Genomic DNA, 21273 nt, shown 5'->3' with positions numbered 1-21273 from the left:
ACCCAAGGGAGTGTTAGCCTTCAACTGACTGAATGGGTGAGCAATCTGTGGTATTCAATTTACTGATTCAAAAGTTAATCTCCTCCAAGAACACCCTCACAGACACATCCAGAATAATGTTCAACTAAATATTTGGGCTTTCTGTGATCCAGTCTAGTTGACACATAAAACTGATCATTACAAGTCCACCTCTTGTCAACTTGGCACCCTATTGAACCATACCTAATCTTCAAATAAAGACAGAAATAAAATCATAATTCCACTTAACATAATACGATTATCCTGTATACAAGTTAAACGTATTAACCCCTTCCCTAGAAGAGGAGATGGAGTCCTTGAGTGAGGTTTATTCGTCTCTTGATATCTTATAACTTATTATGATATAAAATTAATAATACTTAAATGTTATGATATAAAGTCAACACACTTATGCTACATGACAAAGAAATAGGAAAGGACAAAGATAGAAATATAGATATAGCTATATGGATATATAAATACACAAATGTGTTCATAGCAAAATGAAGAGAAAATAATTACGACAATTATAGTCCTCATTTCTGTAATTGGTCATGTGGTCATAGCTGGTATTTATAATTACTTTCTTTCTCAACCAAATCTGTACTCCCTTTGCTTTCCAGCTAGCACCTCAGGTGGTCGTGGTTCTTTACTTGGTGGGATGACCCAAAACTTTATTCCAGAGGGTTCTGGGCTATTAGTATTTCTGTCTGTATTAAGTTATTATATTTTTCCATTGATCTTAGTCACAGGGCATGGTAATACTAAGCAACACCCTAAAGGATCTCTGTATTCCACACATACTCTTCTTTACCTCCACTGTAGAGTGGTAGTCCTATTCCTCCTTGGTAATCAGAATTAACCATCCCAGCCAGCATAGTAACTCCCTTCTTTGCCTGTTGATTCAGAGACATAAGGAGTCCAAAGTGGTTGATTGGCAGTCTTAACTTCTAGTTCAATAGAAAATCATAGTCATGTCTCATGGCTGGAAAATTCCTCTCTTTGGAACCAAGATCTCTAGGTCAGCAGAAAATAAAGTTGTGGGAACAAGATGCAAAAATTTTGCTAGTGGGTCACTGAGAATAATAGCAAGGGGTGCCACTCCTGTTTCTACCCATTAATTCCTTCACTGGCTATTTGAGAAACAGTACCATACATCAGATGCTGATTCGGAGTGTAGATAGCTTTCTGGAGAACCTAGCCCTAGCCCTGCAAGGTATTGCCACTTAGCTAGCCTTATTAGACTTTTACTCTAATGATTATTCAGAGATAACATCTCTTACTCTTCATATTTTTCACTGTGAACTTGAACTTGCCATTTTTGAGGGTCTGTTATGAATTCAGAAGTGGTTTTCCTCAGAGTGTGTGTGTGTGTGTGTGTGTGTGTGCGCACGCACACGCTTCTGTTTTCTCCAAAGCATCTGGGCCTTGATTTTTCTCACTCTCTTACTTCTTAATCAGTCTAATACAGTCTGCTTTCCACAATTCATACAATTAATTATTCCATTCAATCAATCTTTCCATCATTCAGAAATTCCTTAAGATGTCTTATCTGTTCATGGAACTCTTTCTTATTTTATAATACACTGTGAATTTCTTCTCAGATTTTAAGAATTTGAGGCATCAAGGGAAGCAAATGCATGCGTTTGGCCTGTCTTATCTATTCACTCTCTGACTTTGATGTTCAAATGTAACATATTAGGGGCAGAAGCAAAGGATGTCTGGTTAAAAATGGTTAATTAGCATGTTTTATCACCTTTCTCTCATACAATTTTACTAAAATAAAAATACATGAATTAAAAATGTGTGTGTGTGTGTGTGTGTGTGTGTGTGTGTGTAAAAGGTGAGGACAAATGAAATAGAAAAAATACATAATGTTTGAGGCATTTTCTCAATTTTCAAAAGCTAGAGTGTAGTTGGGTGGGTAGTAAGTGATGGATTGGAGTGGAGTGGGTGCACAGAATGAGTCAATTAATTCACCTTGCAGAACCCTCAGAAGCTCAGTACTTACAGGGGGTACAGAAGCTGTCAGTGTGTTCCAGCTCAACTTCCCTAGGCCACACAGGAAGATAACTATTTCCACACTCACACATCTATATCACTCACCAATAAACGGACAAGAAGGTTATTCCCTGGATAATTTGAACCAGAGAAGCTCCAGATTCAGGAAAGCCAATTGAGTAGAGGATTGTAATGAGGCAAGAAGCTAACGACATGAGATTAAAAGAATTATTACATGTTGAACCACAAGCTCCTGTATTAATTTCATCACACTGCTGTAATAAAGTATCAAAAGCCACAAACTCAGTGGCTTAAACAATAGCAATGTATTGTTTCACAGTTCTGCAAGCTAAAAGTCCTAGATTAAGGTTTAGACAGAGTTGATTCTTACTGAGGACAGTGAAGGGAGCATCTGTTTCATGTCTCTCTCCTAGTCTCTGGCAGTTTGCTGGCTCTTTTTGACATTCCTTAGCCTCTGCTGCATCACCCCAATCTCTGCCTTTATCTTCACACAGCATTCTCCTTTATGTGTGTGTGTGTGTGTGTGTGTGTTTTGTGTGTAATGTGTATGTGTGTGTTTGTGTGTATGTCTGTCCAAATTTCCCCTTTTCTTAAAGAACCAGTCATATGGGATTAGGGGCCCATCCAATTTTATGAGCTTATCTTAATCAGTTATATCTGCAAATGACCAGTATGAGCTTATCTTAATTAGTTATATCTGCAAATGACCATATTTCCAAGTAAGGTCACATTCTGAGGTACTGGGGGTTAGGACTGCAACATGTGAGTGAGTGGAAGGTGTCGGGGGTGGGGAGAGACACAACTCAACTCATAATAGCTCCTGTTCTTAGAATTCTGATAATTGAGAATATTATAAACATCTTTATCACTCCTCTCCCTATGAGTTTGAGGAAACTGAAAGCACTTAGATAAAAGATTTTCAAAAAGGGACATTTGGAGTTCTTAAAAGATTGTCTTGTGCTTCTAATTATTCAACCTGTTGCCAAGTCCCACCCATATATATAGGGATTCCAATCGGTTATTTGGTTCTTAAATGTGAATGAGTATCCAAGAATCACTAGATACTCACATAATGTTTCCAATAAGGAAGAGACAGACTGAAACAAGCAGTCAGAAGTAGAAGGGCCTAAAGGCAACAGAGACAATGAAAAGCAGAAGAAATCTTTTGAAAAGTTGTAACAGTCACAGAGAAAAGAAAATGCTGCAATTATAAACTTAAAATGGGATGCTATGAAAATGAAATGTTCAGAAAATAAAAAAGAGGTCTTAGAAATCAAAAGCAGGATAGAATAAATGGAGAAAAGTAGATTGTCAAAGATATAATATGAATAAAATACAAAATAATATATATTCCATTTCTTTCACTAGAAACCTTCCTTCCCAGCCCTCTTTCTTCTTGTTCCAATCTGAACCTGTTTTTTTCCAGGTCCAATACTGTGGTCAGCCTTGTATGTCTCTTTGCTTTGCTGTTTTTCTGGCAATATATATTTATATTATAAATATAATATAAGAAAATATCAAACCACCTTATGAACTGAGGAACAAGATTGAGAAAAGCTCTAGATTTCTTAATACAATACCAGATACTAAAAGACAATGTAGCAATGCCTTCGAATGATCAAATGATATTATTTTCAACATTCTTAGCTCAAGTTTCAATTAATCGTAAAGGAATGATGAAGCTATTTTCAGTCAAGCAAGACATCAAGAAATACACCTTCCATACATTCTTTCTTAGGAAGCTTAGTGAGGATGTGCTTAAACCAAGCAATGGATTGAACAAGGTATAGGTTGTGGAACAGGATGTAGCCAGAAAAGCAGCAAAGCGGGAGGAAAGAAGACTGAGAAGGAAGGTCTCTGGGAAAGTAAATTATATTGATAGTCTGACATATTTAAGCATTTGAAAGTTATCTGCCATATACTGGTATATAGATATTTGCTGGATCTCTTGGTGCATTTGGAAAAGAAGAGAAAACAAGCAAATAAAAATTATCAAGATGATTTTTAAAAAGTATTAAACTTGAAGAAAGAAAAAGAAAATGAGAAAGGAAATAATCACAGTACACTATTTGGCGTACTGTTCAGCAGTGAAAAATCATTTACGTGGCCATAAAAATGGAAACATTTTGTATTAATTTTAACTACATAAAAATCTTATGATGAGAAAAAGTATGGGATAATGCTAGTGGAAAAGAACAAACTCTTCATTTTTAGGCATCATATCTTAAATTGACCAATCAAAATTGTAGTATAATCACATATCATTCAGAAATATGAAAGTAGAAGAAGAAACAGGTAAAGGGTTTAAAGTAGGTGGTGATGGGGGAACTGAAGAATAGGGAAGGGTGAGAGAGTAAGGCAAGGATTTCTGATAAATTATTTAGCATTATTTGATTTTTAAAACCATGTGCATGTATTCACCGATGTTCAGAGCAGCATTAATCAATGGCCAGGGCATGGAAACAACTGAAGTGTCCTATGACAGATGATTGGATGAAGAAGTGGTGGTAATACATACAATCAAATATTACTCAGCCATAAGAAGAGATGAAATATTGCCATTTGCAACATGGATGGACCTCGAGATAATCTTGCTATGCAAAATAAGCCAGACAGAAAAAATTGAAAATCACATGATATCACTTCTATGTGGGATATAAACCTGAAAGCAACAAATGAACAAGACAAACAAACAGAGACTCATGGACATGGACAATAGACTAGTGGTTATCAGAGTGTAGGAGGAAGCGGAGAGGGGAGAGGTAGATGGGGCAAAGGGAATCAAATATGTGATGACAAAAAGAAATCTAACTATGGGAGGTGAACACACAGTGTAAATATATATATGCCTTACTGTTTAAGTGTATAGCTGAAACTTATTGGATTTCGTTAACCAATGTCACCATAAAAAATTAATTACTTTAAAAAAATATGTGCATATATTATTTTGACAAAAATAACAAATTAAAAAGAAAAAGAATGCAGAAGCAGATAAAATGATACCAAAATATGCTGAATGTAATTTGAAAACCTATTTCTAAATGCTATTTCTTTCATAAATGTAGTATGTTGATTGATACTCTACACAGACTTAAGAAAGCAATTAAGTCAATCAGATAGTAATAGTATTAGCATCATTCTCAATATCAGTTAAGAAACACAAAAGTCAAAGTGACAGACACAGTAATAGACACCTTAGCGAGTTTAAGGTTAATTGCAGTTAATCACAGTGGCAGAGAATTTTATTGTAAGACCTATTTCTATAGAAATGTAGACTCCGGAGTCATGTGCATGTATCACTTGAAGATACTAGATTCAGCTTTCTGGAAGTATTTGCAGTTTGAATTACAAAAATCTGTTCCATTTTATAGATATACCTAAACATGTGGATTAATGACCAAATGAATTCTAGACATGACTTTTCTACTTAAAACTCTTCTGATCAGTGAGTTGATAATATTTTGTATTAGCCAAAGGTAGCTATAAAACCTGCAAGGGGGGAAAGATGAAGAAACCTTAGAAGAGGAAGAAGGAAATCAGACAGGAAAGAAATTAAGAACAGATGGTCATTGGTATGGAGAAAAATTGTACCTTGATTGTCATTATTACCATACTGAGTACTAAAGAAATTACTGTTGTGTCTGTAAGCAAGGAGACATTAGGCCATCCCTCAGGAGAAAGAGTATTCAAAAGACTGAAGTTCCAAAATAGTAACCATCATGGAGAGGAATAGAGTTGGATGACAAATCATTACCAGACATGGAGTTCTAATCCTGATCTAATGCCTGTTTTCTGAAATAGGAAATTAAGGTGTTATATAGAATTGATGTTATAAAGAACTACCTGATGATATTTTATGACATTCATTTTATTCTTTATATTAACTGACAAATTTTGAAATATGTCTACTGAGTTTCAGCAGTGATTAAATTTGTGTTTTTTATAGTCATAATTGAAGCACAGTGGAGTAAGACATACAATTACTGTGAACAACTAGAAAGTTTAGGCTGTAGAAGAAAAGTACAGGAATATTAAAGTCATAGCTTTGAAATTGGTTCTCTATTACACACTTAGTAATGAATAACTTGGGAAGAGGAAGATGACAATTTTGTAAATGTGCAACTAACTTTTATAAAACTAAATTCTAAAGAATTTAAAAAGATTGTTTTAAAATATTTTTCAGCAATTAAAATTATTTAATATTCTTATTAGTAAGGTAGATGAATTATGTGATATTGCATTCTTTACAATTTGGATGTAACTATTGTGCAAGCAGGTTTCAGTAAAAGTCTACTTCATATTTATGTGAGTGACAAAAATACATGTGCTTGTTGCAAATAGGTCAATATACAGGGGTGTATTTTTAAAAAGGCAAATATTCCCCCCTGCCCTATTCAATATCACTACTTGTCAGTAATCTTAATAACATATGGTGTGTCCATCATCTCATACAAACATAGTGTACTTCCATAGCATTGTTCCTTTTTTTCTCAAAGTGAGAAAATCCACTGAGCAATTTTTCAAACCTTAGCAATATTGTAGACATCTTTTCTGATCCATACGTTTAGATCACTGAAGGCTCCATAACATGGATATGTCATAGTTTTTTGGACCATTCCCCTATAGCTGGACATTTATAGTATTTGTTTCCAGTGTTAAAATGAACTTCCTTTTACATATATCTTTACATATTGGCTATCTTATTCTGTAGAATATACTCATGTAAGTGGAACTTGCCAGATTAAAAATAATGCATCTTTTTATTATTATTATTACTACTGAATAGGTACTACGTGAGCATGATAAGAAAAATTTCAAAGAGGAAAAAAGCATATAAAAAACAATGATTTCCATTACACAGATTTTCTTTATGCTTAAATAGAAAAATTTAGAGAGTTCATCATCTAATATATATGCCAGCCCAGGAGGTTGGATTATGATAATCATTAGTTAATGTGTGATTAGGTAGACTATTGACTATCACTGATAGCCAATACTCATTAAAGCTATTGATTTACAATGAGCATTGAATTAAAATGTGTGGCAGGTTCTTACTTTACTAGCATTTAAATTGATCAATCCCGTTGCTTAGTAGATTTTAATCTGGAAATTGATATTTTATGGATTTCATAGTCTACCAGGTTTTCAAAGGATATGCAGACCATATAATCTGCAAATTTTCAATTTTTATTGCTGTTCTTGTATGAAATAAGACTTCAGGAATCAAGATGAAACTGGCGATAATTATTTGGCTGGTAACTAATTAGTCTCATGAAGAATGCTTAAGGAGATACTTAGAAAAAGCGATGTGAAACTCCCCCACCGTCATTTTTTGAGAACGAATCACCACTAGAATTAAAGGCAGGAATTTTTTTTCTCTGATGTCCCTATTGGCTAGAGTAGTATCAGGCACATAAGGACTCAAAAAATACTAGTCGATTGCATAATATTCTAATTTAACCAAGAACTCGAAGACATGGGCTTTTAAATTATGATTCCAACATTTAAATGAGAGATCTAAGCAGCATTCACTCTAAATAGTATGTATATAAAACAATTGAAATCAAGTAATGTACTGGAGGGGCAATTAGACGGAAGTTGTGCCATATTTATCAAATGTATCCTATAATGTCACTCCTATTTTACTTCCTAGTTTTAGCTTTCAAAGGGCTAAAAGCTGGTCTGATCCTAGAAGCATCTTTCCATCGTGACATATCATATTAAAGGTACATAATACAACCCAATTTACACAGGAAAAACAAACAAACAAACTTATGAGACCTAAGGGTACATACATTCAATTGGTTTACATTTAATAAAGGTTATGATGAGATTATTTAGGAAAAATAAAGACATGTCTCTGATGGTTTGGAAATATTAAACTGGAAGCAGAAATATTGACTGATTTGTTAAGGTCATACCATTTTGATTCCAGGAAAAATAGAAGCTACTTTATACAAATAGAAGTGAATAGAATTTGACAAATAGGAGTGACTAGCCCTCAAAACTATGTAACACTACTAAAAAGCAAGACAATTTTCAACTTCTATGCATTTTCTTGCCCCCAGTGGCAAATAAGAACATAGCAAATCTTTCAAAAACCTGATAAAACTTATGAGATGCAAATTATGCTTGGCTTTGATAATTGGTATTTCTAAAAGTAGAAAATTAAAATGTTCCCAATTATAAGCACTAATTTTACTTAAACATTACCTATATAACTTTTTTTGGAAAGGTCTATCTGTAACTACAATGTGAATCTAACTTGACAGAATATGTGCTTTAATATTGGGCATAAGGATGAATAACTATACAGATATAATAGAAAAATAAAACTCAATTAGTAAAATTCTCTAGATCTTTTGGAATTATTCTGTTAATCTTTTGGAAATGTTATTCACTCATAAAAAAATGTGCTTTAAAACTTCTGAAACAAATTCTTTTCGAAATTTATTTCTAAAAGTCAGAGACAAAACTTTAAAAGTAACATTTATACTAAGAATACATGCGTGAGCAAAAAAAAAAAAAGCACGGGAATACAAAAATGAACATAGCAAAATTTTAATGAATACAATATTCTGGATACAAGTGGAATACCACTAGGTAAGAACTGTATTTACCTCAAAAGTCTATGATAGTATGGATTGAGATAAACCAAAGTTTAGGTAGCCACTTCACTATTCACATTTTAATCAGTGCTGATCAAAAGCTAAAGTAATTTATTCTAGGCTAAGATTTTCAATGAAATTATAGAATGAATTATTTAATGAAGGTGATCTGTACTCATTTAAAGGCAGCTGGGGCAAGTCAAACCACGGAGAGCCCTTACAAAGACTAAGTAAGCACCAAATAATGAATTGTTTGTGGCTTTCATTTTGGGTCACCTTAAATTTTATTTTGTTTAAAATGTGTTTTCCATTAACATTAACATATAAATTCTTTCAGGCAAAGGTTTTAACATGGAGCTTTCTATGTAGAGATCCTACCAACTGTTACTTACAATAGTTTTTAAGCAATGAATACTTCAGAACAATTCCAAGCCCGTACTTAATGGGTTACAATTCTAAGATGCAGAACTTTTTCTTTAAAGTTTTCTGGTCCCTGAAAAGTAGGGCCAAATGTATTAACTGGAAGTAGCATTTGTTTGCAAAAGAAAATCTTACGCAAAGATGATAATGAATAAAATAACTATTTAGGCTCGCATATACAATCTTTCTCAGTTTTCATCTGGTAAGAAATGATTACAATGTCCTTCAGGCTTAGTATACGCCCCAAAGAATCAAAAGAAACCAACAAGGAATTGAACATTTCAACAAGCCGGGAACTATTTACTGTAAGCATAGATAGAGTGAAATTCTGAAAGACACACTACCATACTTTGATAAAACACTATTAACAGGTAAGCATGTGTTGAAGGCAGTTTATAAACGAAACATTACAAATCTTTTTTATGCATACAACTTATAAAGTAGAAAAAAAATTGCTATTTTCCCAATAGTATAGCATCACACTAACACTATATAGTTAAGATTGAAAGCTTCTGTACACACATCCACTACACCTCAATCGCAGCAATGCACCTCTTAGACATTCTCATTTGTTATCTAACATATGCCAACCATGGTTTTACGAGAATTGTTCGTTTGAGCAGGCTACAACAACCATTCTGCTTTATCCATTTGAGACAAAGTTAACCAGTTTCAGGAAACGAAATTTTATTATCAGTAAAGAAACATATTAAACCTACACAACAGGATGGAAAATGCTTCTAAGGACATGATATAATCCCAACTGGTGGATGGCTTATGTCCCTAGATATAGGTATGCAGGAATAGTTAGAAGCCTGGAGAAATACATTAAGACATTCGAGACCTAAATGACCAACACATCAGTAACTACTAGAAACTCAGATGTGAATTATTGTTTTTCCAGTGGAACATTATCCAATTTTACTGCTTAAGACTACTCAAAGCTGTTCTGCCACTATATGTTTGCTGTCCGTGCAAATTAATATCCAAATAGGGAGCAGTCTGAATCACACAGAATTTTGAAAAATTAGAATGATTGTGTATCTAACTTTCTGTATTCTGAAAATAGTGCTATAAAACTCAATTTTATTATCTTCCCAGCTTCTTAGACCTTCTAACATTATAGGTAACTTAAGCATGGTTGCCTGCAAATTCTTTACTAGAGGAAGTAAAAGCAAAGCACATTTTGGTTGTTTTACTGCTGGTTTCATGTATGTGCTTTATCAATGAGAGTACTACTCCAGGCATTTATTGTGCTACTTTAACTGAACATGAGAAAAATTGGTAGTTCAAATTTTGACAAGTGATTTTGGGGGATGGGGGTGGCAGGCATATTTAAAATGAAATAACAAAATTTCTACATAAAATCTAAAATCAGATGGGCATTTGTGACCACCTGAACTAGGAACTTAAGTCTGTAAAATAAACTTATGCATGGAAAGCTGTTTCTGAAAAATATATCTAACCTTGTTCTTACTCACTTTGGCTTTAAAATGAAGATGTGGTAAAATGACCTCAACGATAACTCCCATAGGACATCATTTGTCAATGTTTTGCAATAGAAATATATTTTATAAGTATTTTAACTTGAATGTTTTCAAAGAATGTAAGATATTTTTTTAAAGCTCTATTCCAAGTTTTCAGCTGTTTAGTTTTTAAAAAATACAATTTGGGTCTCCAACAAAGAGGACATAACTGGGCTAATTAAGCTACTTTGATAACCTTAAAGGATAGTGAGATTCAGATAAAGATCATTACCTGAACATGGTTGACCTTTAACAGAACTGATTATTTCCTCACCCAAACAGTTATGCAGGATACTGCCAGATATCTACTACAAAAATTTTGCCAGTATTTTTAGACGATTGTTTACCATTGTTTAAAAACCTTGTATCACCAGAGGCAAAGCACATAAAAGTGAAAGTAAACCTGTTTCTAGTCTATTTCTCCTAAACTCTTATAAAATCATATGGAAAAATTATAGAAAGTAATTTCCTTATTATCAGCCCCAAATTACTAATTTTCTGTAAAAACAGAAAACTCAATCATAAAATGTCTACCTGTTTAAATTAAAATGCCAATCCTGAAGTCTTCTAACGAGACATTAAAAAAAAAAAACTTACAAATTCAAAATACTTGAAAGCTATGGTTCAAAAACTCGTTTCTATAGTAAGAGACTAAAATCATGTCACTGCAAAATTCCCTATGGCTTTTGGCACTGACATTAAAAGAAAGATTTTAGTCTTTTGGTCATCTGAAGCTGCTACTAAATACAATAAGCCTTTAAAAAGGGGAAGAAAAGACTGAGCAACTGAAGGATAGTTAACTACATCATATACAAATAAAGTATGGTTTGATATAAAGTCTGCTAGGGATCTGAAGATACAAGAACAGTTTCCCACCATCCCTTCTTTTTTGAAGAGGATCCTCTAATCAGAAATAATGCTTTTAAGTTACTGTAAGTGGTGTTGCCTGGCAGCAGCTTCAATTTCCTAGGCTAGTCTTCAATCGAAGTAATTAAGTAATCTCACAAGGAATAATCATACATGGCAATAGGGTAAAAAGGCAGGGCAGTTCTTCCATGCACAAACATTTCAGGAGAAAAACCATCCATTTTAAAGATAACCATCAGGTTTAAGGTATCCTAGCACACTCTAAACCCTAAGTTTTGCTTTACACCATTGGTGACTAAAATCAACAATAAGTTTTACGGTGGTTTTTTTTGTTTTTTGTTTTTTTTTTTGCCTGCAACTATATACACATTGCAAAACTATTCTGCATCACATGATTTTAAATGAAATAAATATAAAAATGAACCACACAATCAACACATAACTTTAATACTCCACATTATTTATCTTGATCACAATGGTGGTAACCTTGTCAACAATCTTGTGAGTTGAGGAGTTGATTCTCATTCTCATATCCATCGGGCAGATATGCTCTTCTCAGCTGGTCTGACTTAGGTATGGAGCCTCCATTCTTCACATGGCGAGACAGGAAAGCACGGACTGCTGGGTGATCAGCCTTCTCAAGTGGGATATTGGCTTCCAGGCACATTTTCACAAAGTCCTGGATAACACTGACTTTCTCTGTTTGTGCAGTACTGTTGCACTGAAGGGATGCAGTTAGGGGCCTCTGCTTCTTTCTCACATTCTGCTCTTCAAATTCTGCCTTCCTCTTGGTATGAGTCTTTGACTTGAGATGGTCACTAATGGCAGACTTGCGAACATGATTGAGAACCACATTGCAAGAAGTGCAGAAGAGTTTTCCTCCATCTTCGTGCAGCTCACCTCCAAACTCAGTGACTCGATCCAGGGGAGTCACATACAAAGCAGTCTTAGAACGGTTTCGAGCAGGTGGTGCTGTCACAACAAATCTTTCCATTCTGACTTTGAATAAGGTTCTTTCAAGACAAAAGAAACAAAGTGTTATAGCAACAGTTCATTCAGGCAGCAATTAATAAAAGGAAAGTATAAACACTTTTAAGATTAAAGACTTCAGAAAAAACATCAAATTAATAAACCGTGTCCATTAAGTCTTAACTTATCTGGAATATGTAAGGGAAAGCAAAACCAGAGCAAGTTACTAGTAACAACTAGGTCCATTCCTTGATTTTGAGGAAATTCAAATATATTAGAACCATGAAAAAAGAACTTCAACTATCTTAGATGTCACTATCATTTAGGAAAATTTAATCACAGGTCAATATTTAGGGTATTATTTATATTAACTCATCCAAATCAGATATGTATTTAGGTTTAAAACAGCTTCTTTTCCTTTGCAGTTCTGGGGCAACTAATTTTAGAGACACAATTGTAGGGAATTGTAAACAAAGTTTGTTCAAACAGGTGGGCAACTAAAATGGCAGAATTTTACATGAAGATGAATATAATCTCTGAAATTGCACTGAGAAAAAAGGTAAAAACTAAGACAAACCAAATGCAATTAACATCAGGAACAATGACATAAAATTTTAAAGCCAAAAAGGAAAGTTCAAAATCAGTCATTTTTTAATACATACATACCTCTATTAAGTTTTTCCAAAGGTAATGATCAAGATATGCAAAGTGCTTCTTCTAACACTTGTTTTCACTAGACTAATTTGTTAATTTTTCACTTATTAACTTGTAAGTTAGAACAAAACTAAAAACTTATTAACATAGTGCCTAGTATATGATAGATGGTCAATCACAATTTGTTGATGAAATAAGTAAATGGTTATCTTCATTATTTTCTCAAATACTTAACTCAGAATCAGCTTAATAATTTCTAAGTTTATCCTAATAACGAACTTTTATGATCATTGCCAAAGTCATGATGTTATAGGCACTGAAAACATGAGATAGTGAACAAATGTTGGTGGCAACCGTTTGTTTCTTGGGGCTATCTATGCTTTTGGGCTAAGCTTTTAAATTAACCTAGATATAAGAAATTATAATGAATTTCACAGAATTCAAGGTGGAATTCCGTTCTGTATAAATACATTAAGACATAAATTCCTAAGTGTGTTCATAAGAACTATGCTTTATAAGTATAATCAGAAATGACATTAATCTATACCAAAAAATTCATAGCTGGATAACATGCTCTCTCTCAAAAAAAATTATAAATTGCCACTGTGTTAGACATTTATAGACATCAAACTCAGAGCACTAAATATTTCACAGAAATTCTAGAAATTATGATAAGGCTTAGGTTTTAATAGGTTTAATTCCTTTTTTTTTTTTTTCCATTAAAAAATCTGTTTAATGCATGGTTTTCATGCGCCACATATTGTGTTTGGCTACAGGTTTCCTGCCTCGTAAAGTAGTTAGAGTATAACCATTACACGTTTGCACTTTCAGTTAACAGTTTATATTTTATAATCCTGTAACAAATCAGTCCCAATTATGATTAATGGCTCTGAACTAGTTATGAAAAACATTAAATATTTGTGCCCAGTAATGCCTAAATCTTTCTATGGGAAACGTCTTCTGTCTTTAAATATTTTGATTTTAAACTTTAAGAAACACGTTCGTTTTTCTCTGAAGAATAATGCTCAATCACTTGTGATAATGTGAACAGCCTATAAATTCCAATGTCTTGTAACTTTCACAAGTCTGCTTGTTTTACTGCAGAAACAAATATCCACCCAGTAGAGGATGCTCTAGTTTACAGACACGAAGAACAAAACTGTTTTCAATAGAAGGTAAAGGATATTTTAAATGCAGAAGTTAAAAAGTTAAGAGCAGGAATTAGCCAACAAAAGAGAAGCAGCAAATCACTTACTAGATCAAAATAAAAGTCATCAGAAGTTTACCGGATTAGTTTCCAGTATTTTTCGTCTTGATACTTAGGAGTAAATGGTCCCCAGCGTAAGAGCAGAGAGGCATGAAATCTGGCACTTTCCGTTTGTTCAAACCAGAGACGCTTTCAAATCAGTTTTTCAACAAGTGGTGGTGGGGAAACAGTTTCTGGGCTTGCACCCTATTTTCCCTGCGGTGCCGGGAAGTCATGCCTTTACTGTAATACACGAAAAACAAATGGAAAGAAAAAATGGGGGACGGGGAAAGAAAGAAGGGTGGATGAAAAGATGAACAACGTCAACAACAGCCACCATGCAGGTGTCTTTAAAACCGCTCCCTTTAGGAAACTCCAGACCACATATCCGGATCCCAACGTTTACCCCAACACTCCTCAACTCAGTCTCTTCTCAGTAGTATGCCCCGCTTTGAATCTCCTCCACCGCCCAAGGCCCAAGGGTTGGGGGGTGGGGGAGGGAAAGGCGGGGCGCGGGACTTTCTCGCAGTCTATACGCCCTCCTCCCGCGCGGACCCTAGCACGCCAGCGCCCCACCGCCCCTGCCCCGCTAGCTGGGCAGGGCCAAGTCTCAGCTGCCCGCCGTGGGCCCGGCAACTCGACAGCCGAGTTGGCGGCAGTCTCAGGGGAGGAGGCGGTAAGGCGCCTGACGGAGGCGGCCGCTGTCAGGCTTCCCGTCTCCTCCCTCTTCCTCCCGCCGACAACGGCGCCCCAGCCCCGCCCCCGGCTCCCACTTAGGGACGGAAGGCCCCGGGCCCAAAGCCCGCACAAACGGCCGGGCCCACCCTTGGCCTCCCTAGCTTCTCGGTACCGTGGGATCCGGGCTGCCGGTAGGGGAAGTGGATGAGACCCGGCCGGAAAGGAAAAGAGGAGGAAGAAAAGGAGGAGCAAGGGGTGAGAAAGGAGGACCCGCCGCCGCCGCCGCCGTCGCCGTCGCCGTCGCCACCGTCGCTGCCGTAGTCCGATCGAGCCCCGCGGCGGCCGCCGTGTCCCCCGCCGCGCCCCGTCCTCCTGCACCGCCTATGGCAAAGCTCGTGGGCGGTCCCCAGCAACCGCCGAGCAGTATTGGCCAATGGACAGCGGATCTAGCAAACAGGCGGCTGACTTGACCAATGGTAGTGGAAAGGCGGGCCTGTGCCTGATTGGCGGCTAGATTTGCCCAATGAAAACTGGGGGCGTGGGTGGGCGGAGCCGGAAGTAGAGCCAGACCAGAGGCCCCAGTCGGCCTAGGGCGGAGGGAAGGGGGAGGGAACTAGAGGAGGAGGAGGTTAGCCGAGGCAGCTACGGCGGCGGCGGCGGCGGCGGCGGCGCAGGGGCTGGTACGCGCTGGGCGGTGAGAGCCTCATGGCGGAGGAAGAGAGCGACCAAGAGGCCGAACGCCTCGGAGAAGAGCTTGTGGCCATTGTGGAGTCCCCGCCAGGCCCTGCGGGGCTTAGAGTTGCGGGCGACGGCAAAGGCAGCATTGGCGACAGCAGCTGCGGTGGCGGCGTCGTTGGGATCAGCAGTCGGGATTACTGCCGACGCTTCTGTCAGGTGAGGCGCTGGTCGGCCGCTCGGACTTGTCACCCGGGTTCTGGGCCTCCCTGTGTCTCCTGGCCTTCTCGTCCTCGAATCAGGGCTGTGTCCAGTGCTTGCTCCACCAACCCAAAAGGAGAGTGAGGGTGAAGCTCCCCCTCCACCTATCCGGCTTGGGTTGGGGGGCGGGGAGCGAGACGGGGATGACCCGTGGGTTTAGGGTTGCTGAGAAAGTGAGTTTGTCGGTAGTGGAGGGGCTGAAAAAGGGGTTCAGCTGGCAGGAAAGCACTGTAGTACTGACATGCCTCCCCTTTCCCAGACAAACCTCTTTCTGCCTGAGGGTCCCGCCTTCTTGTGTTTCCTACCCTATTCCTTCTCACCTCGTTTGGAATCTGGCAACATTTCCTGCCTTCCCTTCTCCGCCCCTAGCCCCCTGTATTCTCCGCTTTTTCAGAGACGGAAGGCATGCCATCTCTCTACTGCTCCCTGTCCTGTCATTGCCACCCCTCCCCCTCTGCTAGGGTCTCCTGTCATCCCCTCACAAGATCCCAATGGGTCAATTCTGTTGGTTTACCCACGATGATTTAGTTACTTTTTAGGGAGGTGGGGTTAAGACAGTGTGATTGTCATCTTTTTTTTTTTTTTACCCCTTTCCCCGACACACGCACTTTTTTTTCTAATTAACTACTAATAGAGAAAGTAATTTTCCTTAAACTATTGCTCTCGTTGCATCACCATCGCCCTCATTCTTTAAATTACAATGTATTTAGCCTATACAATACAGTGTCCGCACAATGACAGTAAGTTATTTACTAAGTCGACTGCCACTGCGATTGATGTAGTTTAAAGTGTTTGACCATAATCAAATATAGCATCAAAGTGTTCGTCTAGGGGTAAAAGTTGTGTAATCTACATTCACATCTACGTATATTTATAGTTTAAACATTTTCTCATTCACAACAGTCTTGTTTTGCAAACTGTTTTGGAAAAAAAGTTCTCCTTTTTCACACTATTCCTTTTTTTTTAAATTTTATTATCTTGGACATATAGAGTTCGTTCACATATTGGCGTCACCACTTCCTAGTTATGTTACCTTGGACAGGTTATTGGAACCTTCACATATTAATTAAAGTTAGCTATTAATTTCATTCTGGTAACAAGTAGGAAATAAAGTTAACAAGAAGTGGGCATCATATTTGCTGAAATTTGATTTTATGCCTTTGCAGGCATTGAAAGCAAAAGGATGAAGTTGAAATTTTCAGATAAGTTTTTAATACTTAAATTGTTTTGATTTTGATTTCATTCCTCCCATAGATAAGTTGGCTTGAAGGTGGAAATTGTGTTGGTGTAGAAGGGTGTATCAGTTTTCTTTGGCATTGCTCTCTATTTAGTGACTTTTTCAAAAGTGTATTTTTTTTTTTTTGGTAGTGGCATTCACTGGATTCAGAGGTTCAGTACCTTTATAGTACTTGTCTTTGATGCATTTTACATCTAGAAAAAATGTTATCGGTAAACGTCGTATCTACAGGAATTTTAAATAATTGACCTTTTTAATAGACTCACAGGCAGAAAGTTTTTATTTTTTTCCCTATGTTTTGCTTTTAATATTACGAATGAGCAACTTGGTTTTGGTTACCTTTAGCTTTAATTTACTTGATCAGATAACCTTTAATTGTTGTAGAATTTGAAATTTTATTTGAGAATCAGAACATTTTTAGAGAACTACTCTTACTCTGTTTTTTGAAATCAGTCTTAAGAACAAATGACTACATTTAACCTGTGAAATATAGTGTCTGCAAAGTGACAGTAAACTATTTTAAAAACAAATGTTGACTACTTAAACAAGTCCATTACCTCCTAAATATGCAAGGAAATAAAACTATACAGGAAGAACTTAACTTTTATTTCACATTGCTAAATTTATGTTATACTGACATACTTTCATGTTACCAACTTTTACTTGAAATCTCATTATATATTTTATAATACTCTAGATGAGCAATAGATCTGTTCTTAAGATTCCTGTCCTGGTTCCACCATGCAGGTGAGCTTTATAAAGTCCTTTTTTGTATTAAAACTTTAAGACAGAATAAAAGATTACCTATATTAAGTTGAATTTTATTCATTGATTAATAAAATTCTAGTAGTATGGTAGTATTGTTTTATTTGCCAGTAAGGAAAGTAGATTATATAATCTATTTCCCAAAGATTGTGTGTGTATGTATGTATGTTTTAAAACATTTGGTTTCTTAATATTTACTAAGGGGAGTGTTAAGTAATTTGCATTCATTAGTAAATGATTTAATTGTGAATAATCTATAAAATAGATAATATGGACTTGGGCGGATGACAGGTTAACTAAATATATGACTTATACACACAGCCTGGAAATGAGAAGAAAGGCTCTAATTTATCTTCCTCCTTTAAAAGAGAAATGTGAATAAAAATTTCTTGGCAGTGTGTGGGTGAAGGAAGAGAGGAAGGAACACTTCAAGAGAGGTTCTTGTGTCTTTTACCACAAGGAAAAGTAAAACAGAAGACAGTAGATATTATAAGTGATAAATTATGCATGCATTCAAGTGTATTTGATGATATACTTCTCTGTTTGAGAAGCAATACTAGTAATTATAAAATCTCAAACTAAGGGAATAGTCCCTTAGACTTCAGCTGATTTTTGTGATGATGGATTTGGGAGATTGAAAGTGTTGATTTTTCAAAGAGTTACACGGTATAATGTCTGACTAAGTGCCACTATTACATCTTCCCTTGGCTCTTATTAGTAGACTCTCAAATGCTTAAATAGAATTGGCTCTTAACTGATATTTACTTTGAGGGTAAAAGGAAGGAGAAATTGATTTTTATTGAGGGCCTACTAACTCTTAAGACCTTCAGATGGGTCTTATTATGTAAATTGCATAGTTGAACTTGAAATGTGAACAAGTTAACTAGTCTTCAGTTCTGGTAGGTGGATCAACTGGGATTTGAACCCAGCATTCAATTTCTACTGAAAGGTGGATTTGAGATTACAAATGAATTCTCAAATGATTATAAAGTGACTTATTTTGGGCAAGTTGTGCAAAGGAGGAAAAAAGTTCCTGGACATACTCATACTCATACTTAGGGAATCATGGATGAAAAAAATTAAAAGTACTCTTTATTATGGAACAGTGTAAAAAATATTTTGAGAAACAGTCTGATAATTATTATTTCTCTGACTTGTTAGGTGCTGTGAACATTTCCCCAATTCTTGAAGGTTGTCGTAATTCACTTTATTTTGTTGCTAGATATATCAAAATGTTTTGACCACAAATTGATTGTAAACTAAGCAAGTTAAAGTACTTTCTTTTTAATTCAGTTCTTTCTTTTTAATTCAGTTCCAGAATGAATATAGCAAATGATAAGTATTTCTGGAAACACTCTGACATGTTTATTAAAATAGGCTTTAAAATTGTTTCTTACTACAGTGGGGTTAATAGTCATCTCATGAGGATGTCATAAGTATAAAATGAGAGAAAGTACTTGGTAGTGTACCTAGGACATAGATAGGCTTAAATAAATAGAAGCTAATATTTCTTATGTGAAATCCTCTGAAGGTTTAAGAGGGACATTAGAGATAATCTAATCGGTAGGTCACATATATTTTGTATCCCACAATAAACTTTAGAAATGTTACAATTCTAAAATTCTGTTATTTAAGTAGAAAAGCCAAACGCTGCTGATAAAGTACTAAATGATTTTTTTCTCAGAGATTTTGTTTCCTGTAGAGGACACTGGCAATGTCTGGAGATACTTTTGATTGTCCTGACGGGGGTGTGGATTTGGTACTGTCATATAGTGGATAGAGGCCAGGGATGCTGTTGAACATCCTAGAATGTGCAGGGCAGCCCCAACAACAAAGAATCTGGTCCAAAATATCAGCAGTGCCAAAGCTGAGAAACCCTGCTCTACTTTTACTTGGGAACTCTTAGTGGATACTTTGTATCTATAATGCTGATATAAGTGGCAAAAAAAAAAAAAAGTATTTAATGATCCTCAAATAACTTGAAACAACTTCTGTGTACTAGACACTTTACTAGCTGTCTAAGATACAATCTAACAGAAAAAAAGGTTTGCCTCATGATTTTAAAAGATACATACTAATGTTTCTTTAGAGAAATTAAAATTTAATTGTTTTAGAAAAATACAATCCTTATCTCTTAGTCATTGTATAGAATTCATAGTTCTTTGAGTAATTTTTTAGGATATAATACATCTTAAGTAATTCTTATTAATTGAGATATTAAAAAAATACTTTTAATTTTTATAAATGCTTTATGTATACTTAGTTTAAAAAGCCACATAAGGCTTACATATCAGGAATTGCATTTTGCTGCTAATAGAGACCTTACTTGAATATCTTAAACAATAGTACCATTTATTACTCATGTGAAAAGTCTCAAATAGATAGCGTGGGGATGTTATGATGGCTTTATCATCATTGCACTATCATTTGCTATTTCTTTCTTATCAGTCATCCCTGTCTTATCTCAAGGTCGCCTCATGTTCCAATATAGTTGCTGGAGTTCCAGCCATCACATCTGAGCTCCAAGTAGCATATCAGAGTAATTCTGTGGTAAGCCTCAAATATCTTGCACTAAATCTTAGTAACTACCCCTTTTGTCTTATTAGCTATCTCCATCTGAAAAGAATGTTAGGAAATTTAGGAAATTGTTGTTTTTTGTTTTGTATTTTTTCTCCTTGATAAACACATGTCTATGACTGTTAGGAAGGAAGGAAGAAAATAAGAATGGATATTGTAGAGGCAACTAGTTTTTTTTTTTTCCCCAAAGCATATAATAAAAAATAGCAATTCATACTCTGTCCCTCTCCTTCCTCACATATTCCCCAGAGGCAATCACTTGCAACTCTTAGTTTTTATAATATTTACCTCTATGGTTATAATTTTTTTTCCTACTTCTAGATATGATCATTTAGCCTAGTTGACAGAAGAAGTGAGGACTACTTTACCATCTATCTTACTGTTCAGTGTGTACATTTTGATTTTACCCTGCGTTCTCTTTTATCCCCTTCCTTCTCTCTAATCCTTTCCTTCTCTGCCCCATTATGAGTTCAGCCTCTCCAAAGAATTAGGAGTTACTATTGGTCTAACAGGGGAGGGGCCCTAGGGGAGATGTTCAACTGATCGTTCTCTTTTTGAGTCTACTTTCACCTCCATTTTTAGAGGTCTGTGGTGTTTCAGATTCCTGGGATTCTTCACGAATCAGCTTGTTCCTGAACTTCCTCCCTCCTTTCTAAATAATAGCTACCCAAATGTGGTCATCTCTCCTTTTTAGTTGTTTTCTCTTTATGGGTTTAGGTCTTTTAAAACAAACATATTTTTACTGTTTTT

At 36.0% G+C, this 21273-nt stretch overlaps 2 protein-coding genes across 5 annotated transcripts in view; one reads left to right on the top strand and one right to left on the bottom strand.

Annotated features, from left to right (window-relative positions):
* Positions 1-8587: 8587 nt before the first annotated feature.
* Positions 8588-15366, bottom strand: CGGBP1 (CGG triplet repeat binding protein 1). 3 transcript variants are annotated; one of them, XM_039878258.1, is made up of 3 exons: positions 15279-15366; positions 14340-14573; positions 8588-12474 (listed from the first exon to the last, which is right to left on the bottom strand). In XM_039878258.1, exon 3 carries the CDS (start codon positions 12453-12455, stop codon positions 11952-11954), a length of 504 nt encoding a protein of 167 aa, XP_039734192.1. In that variant the 5' UTR covers positions 12456-12474; positions 14340-14573; positions 15279-15366; the 3' UTR covers positions 8588-11951. The 3 variants fall into 3 exon arrangements, with proteins under 3 accessions (XP_039734192.1, XP_039734191.1, XP_039734193.1); XM_039878257.1 differs by having other exon boundaries at positions 8914-12474; positions 15181-15320; XM_039878259.1 differs by having other exon boundaries at positions 8914-12474; positions 14371-14573; positions 15181-15320.
* Positions 15367-15644: 278 nt separating this feature from the next.
* Positions 15645-21273, top strand: part of ZNF654 (zinc finger protein 654) — a 73336-nt gene continuing 67707 nt past the window's right edge. Inside the window, exon 1 of one of the 2 annotated variants that reach the window (XM_039878253.1) lies at positions 15645-15902. Coding sequence is in view for 1 of the 2 variants with exons in the window: in XM_039878252.1 (XP_039734186.1) it covers positions 15714-15902 (189 nt within the window). In the remaining variant the exon portion in view is untranslated. The remainder of the gene's footprint in view (positions 15903-21273) is intronic. The other variant, XM_039878252.1, reaches the window with a different exon arrangement.

This window comes from Pteropus medius, unplaced genomic scaffold (assembly GCF_902729225.1).
Source record: "Pteropus medius unplaced genomic scaffold, Ma_sr-lr_union100, whole genome shotgun sequence".
NCBI classification, from domain to species: domain Eukaryota; kingdom Metazoa; phylum Chordata; class Mammalia; order Chiroptera; family Pteropodidae; genus Pteropus; species Pteropus medius.
This window is presented reverse-complemented; position numbering and strand designations above follow the sequence as displayed.